This window comes from Oryzias latipes, chromosome 7 (assembly GCF_053564925.1).
Source record: "Oryzias latipes strain Hd-rR chromosome 7, Olatipes_Hd-rR_3.1".
In the NCBI taxonomy this organism is placed as follows: domain Eukaryota; kingdom Metazoa; phylum Chordata; class Actinopteri; order Beloniformes; family Adrianichthyidae; genus Oryzias; species Oryzias latipes.
In genome coordinates, this window is record NC_136243.1 from 20,155,088 (window position 1) to 20,167,090 (window position 12,003).

At 40.4% G+C, this 12,003-nt stretch overlaps 1 protein-coding gene across 1 annotated transcript; it reads right to left on the bottom strand.

The window, feature by feature from the left end:
• Window positions 1-7,745: 7,745 nt before the first annotated feature.
• bhlhe23 (basic helix-loop-helix family, member e23) lies at window positions 7,746-10,109 on the bottom strand. Its single transcript, XM_004070512.5, has one exon. The coding sequence runs from the start codon at window positions 9,729-9,731 to the stop codon at window positions 9,048-9,050; it is 684 nt and encodes a 227-aa protein (XP_004070560.1). The 5' UTR covers window positions 9,732-10,109; the 3' UTR covers window positions 7,746-9,047.
• Window positions 10,110-12,003: the final 1,894 nt, after the last annotated feature.

The following is a 12,003-nucleotide window of genomic DNA, read 5'->3' on the forward strand; positions in this document are numbered from 1 at the left end:
GAAATGAGATTAAAAGTCTTTCAGGATTAAAAACTCACCAAAACAAATGTACTTCCTGTTTGGAACACAAATTTTTATTTTCATCATTTGGTTGTAGTATAGATTTCTATAAAATGTGTTAATAGCATAAATTCTGGTTTAGTTTACAGTAACAGGCCCTCTTCATGTTATTGTTGCTTCAATTCACTTCCTGGGATAATCCTTAAAGCAACAGAGGGAGCGGCAGGCGACCTGGATCCGCATAGATACAGTATGAGGCTTCATTAACTCACACACACATGTATATACACACATACTTGCACATATGGAGCCATCCATTCATAAATAATATCAATATGACCCTCCTTTCTTTTCCTTTAATCCCTCATCTTTATCTACTCTTCTCTCCATCTTTCCCTCCTTCTCTCAGCTGTAAGTGAAACATATTGTGGCTCTGCAGCCAGAGATGAACGAGTGTCATTCATCCACAGCCTCAAAGTCATCTTCTCCATTAACACCAGTGTCTAATTAAACCTGGAAATGACAAACACGTAGAAACAAACACAGCTCTAATGGCTGGCAGTAGCAGGAGACTGATGGGCAGCTGTCTCTTGTCCATCCCTTCCGCAGATCAACCTTGAGACAAGAGACCAAAGTTGGAGCCCTGGGATAAATCTGGAAGGTGGATAATCAACAGTGTACGGGGGTCCCTGCAATGAAACAGGTTAATCATTTCATCAGCTGAGAACAATATTGTCTTTTAACAAGGTGCTGTGTTGGCTCAGATTTTATTTCATCTTTTCCCAAACAGTCATATTAGCAAAACAAAAACAACATGCGAGACTGCAGCAACAAACAAGAGGTGTTTTTCAGATGTTTGGTTGCTGTTGGAGAACAATAGCTGTCTCCAGGGATCAGATCTGCCATCATTATCCTCTTATTTCTATTATATGAAAGACAAAAATCACAAGGTGGAGTTGTGGTTTATGCATAAATCCTGTATTAATCTCCATGAGATTAGCAGTAGCAGCTAGAAGTAGAAGTATTCTTCACATTGAGTGAAATTACGTAAAGAGAGGGTGGCCAACATAAAAAAAAAAACCTCTTTAAACTCAAGTCTCACTGCAAATAAAAATCAGAGCCGGCCTGATCATGACAGGTTTAAGCCCAAACGCCACCTTTCTACAATCTGTTACTCCCTTTGACTTTCAATCCCTGAAATCCCTGTTTTGATGCCCCAAAGGAACCCTAAGCATGGCCTCTCCCCTCATCCTCTCTCCTCTAAAACCCATTTCAATATCATTATGAAAATCTGAGAAAAATTCAGAGGCATCATCCAACCCACAAAACAGAATAAAACGAACAAAATCCCTCTTACTCCCACTAATCCTTCAAAGACTGTGATATTACCTGATAGGATGTTGTACTGTGTGAGTACTATCAACGGGACATGCAAAATAATGTAAGCCGGTCCCCATTGTGGAAATTAGAGTGGGCGTGTCTTTTTCCCAATTTATCTTGTCCCTGCAATGTAGGCCTAATGCTGAGAGTTTTCTCTTTCTCTCACTCTGTCTTTCTGTTGTACCTCTTCACACATATTTCTGTACCAATGTCAGGCACCTTGTAAAACAAAAACCTCTGAAAACCTACCCAACAAAATTAAATATTTTGGAAGGAGAAGTAAATATTGGAGAATAATTTCCATATTTAGTTGTTCAAGGATTTATTTTAAAAGGTAATTTTGGATGGGATTTATTAACAGTTTACACACATTAGCACTGTGTTACTTACCATGCTAAAATGTCACAATGATTTAACAAAATTTAATTTAGAAACAACCTGCAAAATACACATAAAGGGAGGAAAAACAAGGCAAATTTTACTTAGCGTTGAAGCTTTTTTTTTTTTAAACATGAGGTTTTTGTTTTTGTTTTTAAAAACTACAACAAAAACATTAGTAGTTTTTGTCTTTTCTTTTAAAGCTCCACACTTAATTAGAAATTCATCTCTGAGTTGTGAGCAGGACTGTTGGTTTCTCTTTATTTTACTATTTTCTTTTAAAAGTGTTTTGTGAAAGGTGAGTTCAAAGGTCAAAATAATTTATTTTACTTACCATTACCGTTTTCAACCACTTATGATGAGTTCATTGTTTTATTAGCCTAAATATTAATCATTAAATCATTATAAAACATAAGGATGTTCTCACTTAAAAAAACAAAAGAGGCAAATCAACCAACAACATTCAAATTTGATCAAGCTAATATGTGTTTGATGTATTGGTACCCTATAGCCCAAAATGTAACACTTTTCATAAGTTTAACTTAAGAAAATATCTTGTAAAACATTTTTTTTAATTCAAAAAGTTGGAGATGTTTTCACAATCAACAGAAAAATACCTCAACCTGGTCAATAAAAGTTTATTTGCACTTTATTTTTTTATGCGGTGTTGACGGAACAGGTATGACTATAACATGGCCCCTCAGGTACTCTTTAGGCACAGCCTCCTTCTCAGCTCCTATGTAAGTTGATATAAAGTAAATAAATTGAAAGTAATCACCTGCTTAGTGGCTGAGAAGGCTGACGGAGGCAGAAACAGAGTAACAAAGGAGCTTCATCCCATAGAGCAAAGTGCTCAGGCTGCTTGCATGTGGTAATTGCTCCTGGAGAGAGGGAAATCCCTCAGGCTGGGCTATGGGAAACTCAAAGCCCCTCAAGTCCAATGTTTTCCTGCTATATACATATTGAACAGTGGAGTCAGGGGGCTAAGAAGATTATCAAAATGGGATGAAGAGGCTGTAAGAGTCTTTGTAGCCTTAGTGTTGTGGGCGGGTTAGAGGTATACAATGAAAGTTGTGGCGGCCCTCTAAAGCTCCTAAACTGCTTGACCTTAAAAGCTGTTTTTGAGCGTTTCGAGCAAATGCTCTACAAAGAAATCCAAATATATATAGAAAATAAAATAGCAAGACAGAGCATTTATGAATCCACAAAGGCTGTGTCATCACTTTTACCTGAAGCAAAAGAAGTCTCATCTGTCAGGTGTAAAAACCCTCAGATGTGTCAAAGTGTGTCGTCCCTCGCTGTCGCTCTGCAGCAAAGGACAATTCCTTATGTGTGCATTGAGAGCAACGCAAGCCCTGAAATGACATAAAGAGCTATTTGGGCTGTAATGAAGCTGCCTAATGAAATCAGTGCCCTTGAAAGTTCTTCATCAATTGCAGCTCCCTCGTTCACTTGCATGCCTTTCCACCATTCCAGCCTGTCAGCTAATCCACGTGCACAACACAATATTAATTAAACACAGCATTTCCTGAAGTACTTAAGTGAAGCGCTATCATAGATAATGAGAAGGTTTAAAGGAGTCCCATCCCTCCAAAATTACTTTTTAAACCGGCCTTATTAAGCAGAAAATGAGACCCAAATCAGCCTACAAGCTCCTCATTAAAAGCCACTGATCCTTGGCCACGTGCATGTTCCAGTGGTTTTAATTAGGCTAGTGCCAGATCGTCTGCGACAGGAAGTGCCATTAATCTTGTCTTTTCATCGGTAGGGGTGGGTGGGTTGGGTGGGGGGTTTTAGCATGTGGCACACTTGCGCTCCAGCCTATAGGCCCAGTAGAGCTGTCCATTGAGTGGGGATCTAGCAAATCTGATGGCGTGTTTCAAACTGTTTTCATGATGCAAACTAAGATATTTGAAACAATACATTTTTTATTTTTAAATCACAGAAATTACAGTTCCAGCTGTAAAAGTGCATCAGTAACAACCCCAACCACCCATTCACTCATATACCCAAAAACAAGAAAAAGTGTGTCTTCATTTTCTCTGCGCGCCTGCTTTTGGGTTGCTGTCGCTGTAGAGGATGGTCCCAGCCCTGCCTGTCACACTGCCTCTGCATGGAGGATTATGGATGGCCAATTACATTGCTTTTGTCATTAATTAATGAGGATAACGAGCTCCCATTGCTCCCCGCAAAACTGTGGCGCTCTTCAGCTGGTAGTGATGTGCACTCCCGTAACACTCGTTTTTTGTGGGATGGGTTGATGTTTACATTGTAGCTCCCACCTCCATTCATATTGTGACATTTAATCTAGATAAATATCCAAGCAAGTCACATTGTGAGAAGTGATGGTCAACTAGTGAGTGCAGTCTTTAAGTCTAGTTAACTTCCCTGACGTGACGGCTGGTGGATATTTAAAATCACGTGAGTAAAATGGCATAGAGGAGTTGTCTATATGCAAAGGAAGGAGGTTACAGTGTTTGCCAATGGCTCTGCAGAGAGACAAATGTTGACCCAAGGCCTTTGTGTGTATCTTCCTCCATTGAGTAGAGGTGTGCTGCTGCATGCTTGTATGTGTTTGTGTCTCTCAGAGTTTTGCTCACCACCAGCCCTGTGTCTGAGGGGCCATTACAGAGATTAGGCAGTGCTACCATAACGGATGCCCCCGTTTGTCAGCTCATATCCCCTGTCAAGTTGAACCAGGCTAAAAGAGAATGAATGAGTGTGATGAGTGCTGTGATTCTTTTTAAGGGGAGGGAATGTGGGCTCAGGAAGACACGGTGGAGCGTGTTCGCTTGACAAAAGAGGAAAAGAAAAGAAAAGTGCAGGAAAGACATGGCAACAACATGAAATACTTGACAATGGAGATCAGTTCCCTCAAAAATAGCCCCTATAACTAATCATTGTTCTTTTTTAAATTTTATTGTAGCTCGTCCACACTCTTCCCACCAGCCTTATTTGGTGTCTTCCACACAGATTGGGTCCACCATGCCTGGTGTCAGGTGCTTTGTGGCAAATGGCAAAACGCTTTGTATGGTTGCCATGTTTTCAGCCATCTCAGCCACGTAAGTACAAATCGCAAAAACACACAACCTGAAAACACATAAAAAACAGGCACGCTGCCTCTACCCCCCTTTGGACTTCTTCTGATTAATGACACACTCCAATAAAAATCATATGTTTGATGTTTTTTAACATGTTCTTGTGGCAATTTACACAGGATGGAGGACAAATACGATGAAAATTAATCTAAAAATTGCATTTCTAAGTATTTCTTTAATCAGGCAGTAGACGAAAAGACAGTTTCAAATAGCTTGTAGGTGTGACGTAGAACCTACTACAGCAATCCACAATCTCCCTACTCCACTCCATTTGGATGAATCCACTTGTAGACAAATAGATCCATGTACGTCTTCATTTTCCTCATCTGAGCTGACATCTGCTTAAAACTGTACGCTTGGATAGCTCAAATGTTGCTCGTCTTTTTTATTGAATTTCTAATGGAGTCCTGTTGCTCTGCAGAAACTATGTCCTAGAAACCTGCATAATCATGACTAAAGGACCACTGGGAACGATTTTACAACAGATCAAAATATGATAGTAGTGGGTGTTTAAAGGTTGAAAGACCCCGGCCCATCCTGCTGCACTTGCAGCAACGTCTCCCCAAATAACATGGCTCCTCAGAACCAAGTGACTCACCTGCTCATTGCTGTTGACAAGGCGGGGCTGGGAGGGACGACAAAGTGTGATGTCACGGTGAAGCAGAGAACTTCTGGGGGGGCCTGTTGGTGAACGGATGAGGGGGCGTCCTAGCGGTGCTGCTGCAAGCACTGTCTTCTCTTTAGCACGCCGTCTCTTCCGACATGTCTTCTTCCTCCTTCTCTCTGCCACCTCTTTCACACACACACACCAGTGTCCCTCTGTTGTTTTTCGTTGACCGCTCCATCCATGAACCTGCCCAAAATAGAACCCCTTGTCCAAGTCCTTTACATCTAAAACATCAACCGTGCTCCTGTGAGTGAATTAGAATTAAAAATGAATCTGTAATATTTCATAAGCCTCTCAGTTCCTCACTGTAAGCATAATCAAAGTGGAAATATCTTTGTTTTCCTTCAAGGCCTGGGTTACAAGAGCAGTCTGTGTGTGAGGGAGATGGACTCCTCCAATGTGCACCAGACACAAGCGCTTGCAGATAAAGAGAACTTAATTAGAGAAAACAGCGCTGTCAGATGAATTAGGCAGAGGTACACACTTAAGGGCATATGGTTTTGGTACCATACCATTGAGTTGGAGAAAAGCACACAAACATACCTCAAAGCTCTGAGCCATGCTAATGAAATCACTCCCTTTCTATCCCACTGAGAGCAAACACAAATGTTTGCAGACATCACACAGTCTGTCCGTACTCCTGCACCACACTGGGCTGCTGGGAGAGTGGCAGAGCTCTGACACATGTGCAGGGTGTTTGTCTGGATAAAAACACTGTCAGCAAGAGACAAAAGGTGAGAACAACTAGAAGGATGTCAGTCTGGGCTGTTTTTTCCCCTCAAATATGCTATTATGGAATTTATTTCAACATTTCATTATTAGCATAATTTTGAGGCAAAATATTGAAGATTCTTTGCATCTTTTGTTTGCTTATATATTTTTTTCAAGTTATGTCATAAAGGTTGGTATCAGATCATTGCAAATACTATTACTGTAAATATCCTTCTTTCCCGAATAGTTTGAAAATAATTATTTTGTGAGAAATGAGAGTGACGCGTTTGATTTGCCTCCATGTTTTGATAATTTTTTGTGAGGCTTTTTCACAGCAGGGCAAATAAATGCAGCAAAAAATTTAGCTCTGATAACATTTTAGAAAAATTGTATTTCCTTGATAATTCATCATTACCTTCACTTGATTATTTTTGAATTAGTGCATCGTTTTATTTGACTGGATTCAAAACATTAATGTAGATATGTTGGATCAGGTACTAGGAGATAAAGAAGTTTGTACTGGAACTTTGGATACTCAAAAACTGTATTTTACTTCCTTTTTTTCTTTTTGCAGATTTTTTATATACTTGTGGTGTGCAACAAATGAGTATTAGTAACAGTTAAAGTATCAGGAGTTTTTTGTTGTGGCATATTTATATATATTTATGTAACAAAAAAATAAAGCATAGAACAATTAAGGTCAAATTATAAGAAAAATCCAGAATAATGCTCAGCCTATACAGTGATTGAAGTAGTTAACATTTTGTACCACTTATGGTTAAGTCATCAATTGCATCTTTGCATTTAGGAAATGAAACGCACCCACCAAAAAAAAAAACATTTTGCATTAAGGTTACCTGAAAATTATCTTAGTTATTCTCACTTTACTTTAATTTCAACTGCTTCTGTCCCCCAAAAACATTTAGGAAGTGCAAAACTGTGACTCCCACAACGTGTAAACCACCATGGACACTCACAGCCATAAAGATGATCCAGTGACTCAATAAAACACATCTGAAGACCTCGACATCAGAGCCCTGCAGGGAGGAAAGTGACCACCCAGGCGTCCTTATGGGAAAGCAGCTCTCTCATTTGTGACAATTAGACTGAGCAGGCACTGATGGAGTGCAGGGCCTAAGTCCTCATATCATTGGGGGCATTTGTCACATTTGATTTCTGCTGCTTTCACTATTTCACAGGCCCTCAGATGAGGCATGTGGCAATTTAAGATGCCACGGGTGTCTTGATGTTGTGACATGTATCTAAATTGTTGGAGTGAGGCTGGAGTACATCACTTAGTCAAAATCGGACTTTTCCCTAAACTGACTGAACTGATGTGTCTGATGAAGTGCGGGCTTTCATTTGGAGTTTAGTTTTGGAGGAAGATCTAAAAATGTAGCCATGATTATATAAGCAAATGTGAGATTTTAAAGCACTTTGGATTAACTCTAATTTAGTTATAAAAGATGGGAAAATAATTTCACAATGTAAGGCATAAAGAAACAAGTTGCTTTGATAATTTAATCTATTTTATTGCAGTGATTTAAAACAAATATCAGTCAATATGCAACAGATAATCCCCATGTAGTCTTATTGTACAGGATATGCACTAAATATTTTTTGTAGAGTATGCAGTTGGAGGGTTATTTAGTAGTAACAGAAAAAAGCAAGAAAACAATGGTCAAATTAGGATTTTCTTTGTACATTTGTTTGATTTGACTTTACAATAACCTATTAACATGTATAAACTCATAAACTTACAAACAATGTATTTTTTGAGGATGTAAATATGTCTTTTTTATCATCCAAATTGCAATTTGTTTTTCTAAAGCTTTCACTGCTCAACCTGCAAATGAAAAGCGTCTCTCTGTACCGTTCATTGAATTAAGTCTCCCAAAGAGACAGCAGCAGAAATCGTGTTAATAGCTGTCTAGTGTAAGAGCCCGCCAAGGAAGCCTGCAATCACCTAAATATCCAGAGACAGGTCATGGGTGCCCCAGGCAGGTCTTTCACCCTTTCCGCTCATTGCCACCGACCCTGGCACGTGGACGCAGGGCCCCACTAACCCATCTATCTCCTCTTTTAAAGGGGGCATACTGCATTTTGGAAAGATCAAAATATAAACGTAACTTTGGAGTATAAATAAATAAATAATCACATTCATTTTGCCTCTCACACGTGGTGCATAAAGGTGTTGCTAAAATAAAAGCAATCAGGGTCTGAGCCTAGATATTAGTGTTTTAATTATAAATACATATAAACAATATATGAAATCCATGTTACAACAGAACCAGGCTCAACTTATGTAATCGGTATGTATGTGGATCTATAGGAAGAAAAATTTCCTTCATGTTAAATGACCATACAATCATGTAAAAAGCGCCATAAATCCAAACAAACAAACAAACACACTTTATCCGAAAAAAAGGAAGAAGAAAAAAACACCACATCATAATTTGGCCTCACATCATAAAGTCAGTCACGGGAATCTAATCTTAATAATAACAAGATCAGGCCGGATTTTCTCGTTTTCGTTTTGATTGTTGCATAGATTGCAAAAGGATAACAACAGCTTCTCGGAATTGTGTCAAACTGACGATTTGAAAAGCGCCACGACGTCAAAAACAAGGCCAACACAGTTTATCTCTGCAGCAGTTTGTTCAATCTGGAGGAAACGAAGCAGTATGATCACTTAACCAACTTAAATTTAAGCATCTGACTATTTTATTTTCCACAAATGAAGTTTTTTGAAATAACAGGAGACATTGGGGGAGCAGTACAGGTAAAGTTCAGCAAAGTGAGTCAAAGTTAAATCAAGGCTTGTCGTTGCAGTGTTTGAACAGACTAGATGGTGTCCCGGAAAACGTGCTGCACTTTTCGGCACAGGTGGCGAGCGCAGAGCCCGTGAACGGGTAAACGGCAGCCTGTCCAAAGGGCGCCAGAGCCGTGGGGATTGGCGAGGTGATGCTCTGTCCTTGGTTCAGGTACGCAACCAGCCGCCTCATCTCCTCCAGAGCTTGAGCCTGCATCAGGATGTAGTTCTTAGCCAAGAGGAGAGTGGCTATTTTGGAGAGTTTTCTCACCGAGGGGCTATGGGCGTACGGGATGACGGCGCGCAGGCCGTCCAGCGCGTCGTTCAGGTCGTGCATCCTCCTCCTCTCGCGGGCGTTGATGCTGAGCCGCAGAGACCGCTGCTCCTTCGTTTTTTTGGCAAGGGGCCCCCCGGGCTTCTCATCACCGAAGGAGGACCCCCTCTTCCGGGACTCCAGCGTGTCAAAGCCGTCCTCGTCGTCGCTCGTGTGCTCCCCTCCGCTCTCGTTGGACTTCGCTTTCTGCCCCGACAGGAAGTCGGTGGCCGGTGTGAGCGGGTACCGGCCGGGACTTCCAGCACCATGGCCAGCGCCAAAGCCGAAGGCTGACTGGCCGTACCGCTGTGTCAGGTCGAGGAGCGCGTCGTTGCTGATGGACTTGAGCAGATTCTCTTCGCTAACATTCATTTTCTCTTCCACAGCAGGTTCCGACCAGGAAAAGGCTCCTCTCGTCCCTCTGCTCAAGTTTTTGGTGTCAGAATTGCGGAGGAGTTCTGTGCAGGAGTTTCTTCTTGTTCTTCTTCTGGAAGTTCCTGTCACTCCTGCTCTTGTTCGCGCTGTGACTCTTCAGGAAGGAGGCTGTGGGTCTGAGTCTGAACCTTTGCACGCGTTCACCTCCTCTGAGCGCCGCGCTCCCTCCTTGTTGCGCGCATAGCCCACGTTCAACAACACTTGTCTAATTGTGTTGGGCGAGACTTGAGCGCCCGTGTCCCCTTTACAGTCGTTTATCTGTCGCCCTCCCTCGCCTTGGGCAGATTGTGACTGGCGCTCTGCCCCGCGCGCAACTTAGTAGGAGCGCGCGCTGCCCGCCGGGATTATCTGTCCGTCCAATCAGGGGGGCGTTTTAATTAACTCAGTGAAAGCACAGGCCTGCTCCTGTGCTGGGATCGCAAAAAAGGTAATTGCGACCCCATAAACACATCATCCACATGAATAGCTCTCTGTACCTTTTGTTTTGATTGAAATGAATTAGATTTTCAAAAGTATTAAAAAGGAAAAAAAAAAAACTGAAGTTTGGCACATGTGCTCTGAATTGGCAATTTGTCTGGGAAAGTTATCCATCGTCCAGGTCATCCAGATTATCACAGAATTCATGTTTTAATGCTGAAACGCTTCATCTTTTATTGTGGTAAATTTCCTCAAGGCTTGATACTCAGCATTTTTATTAAAATACATAAATAAATCTGCCTGTATAAGTGATAAAACAATATCCCTCAACACCAGAGAGTTCAAACCTGAATAAATCAATGCACTCTGCAGGAAAACTTAAGCACTGTTTCGTTTCAATGGGTAATTCATTCATTAATTGTATTTTTTAAGATATTTTTTCCCAACACAGCTGGATTTTGTTCATTTGAAAGGCCTGCATTTTAATGATGTGACAATAGAATCCAGAGTTTATGACTATTTAAAGCGTAAAGACCTTTTGTTAAATTGGCAAATGTCTAAAAGAGTCTTCGTTTAACAAGGCAAACATTTCCTGAGGGGTCTTTAATTGTCACAAATAAAGCAAAAGGTTAGAGCGCCACTTGGTGTTCATTACAGAGTAGTACACTTCCACAAGTGATGACTAATTACATCTCTGTTCTCTATTCAGTTCAGATTTAAAAAAAATAAAAAAGAAGCATTTGTTTCCTGTGCTAGCTGGTTTGTGGCTCGATGTCATGGTTTGATAATGGCGCCACCATGTGATGAAAGATGGAAGTGTTCCTATTCAATAATTATGATTGTATGAGACAATTTAATAAGTTTGAAATATTATCAACTTAATCACTGGTGAGGTCAATCAGCATAAAATATAGGCAAATAAGAGTGTTTATTCTGCTTTTAAATCCATGCTTGTGTTGGGAAAAAAAGACTGGAACTTTTGCAGCTGTCTAGAAATGTTTGCTTTTTTAACTGTGTAAAAAGCATCATTGTGATAAATTTAAAGCCTGCCAAGTATCTGACAGATTCTTGTTTTGTTTTTTTATAAAGCCACAGACATACTCAAAATGTTCAGTATGCTTTTACCCTTAATGTTTAGTTTCTTCTTTTTCTTGTTGTTTTTTTCCACACATAGTCTGACCTCATGCTAATATGATTTCAAATAACAGTTGGCTTTAATGCATGTCAGATTATTAAAGGTCAATTTGTGCTGACTATAATATTGCTTTAAACCACAGCACCAAGAGTGCAAAGTACTGGTTTAGATCTTTCCTGTTCAACTAGATTGATTCATATCAATCCACAGAGCAATGTACCCCACTGGCCACTTTTATACGCTTGTAGAATATTGTCTATGACAATTTGGCCCTGGAGTTCATAAATGTTTCTTCAACAATGTTTTGAATTAAAGAGGTTATTATTGGTTTTGCCAGGTCACATAGCATTATCCAACTGCATTACTATGAGCAAGAAAGAATATCCTCTGTCTTTTCTTTGTTTTAAATAGATAAACAGATTCTAACAAATAATTAATCTATCGATCGGTCCATCCGTCCGTCCGTCCATCTGTCCATCAATTTTTCGAAGCTGTTTATTAACTTTCAGGGTCACGAGGTTGCTGGAGCCTTTGCCTGTAGGGTAAAAGCAGGGAACACTCTAGACAGGTCCCAAGTCTGTTGCAGATTCAAACCAGGGCCTTTTCGCTGTGAGGCAATAGCACTAAACCACATGCAGCCATTCATATAATAAAACA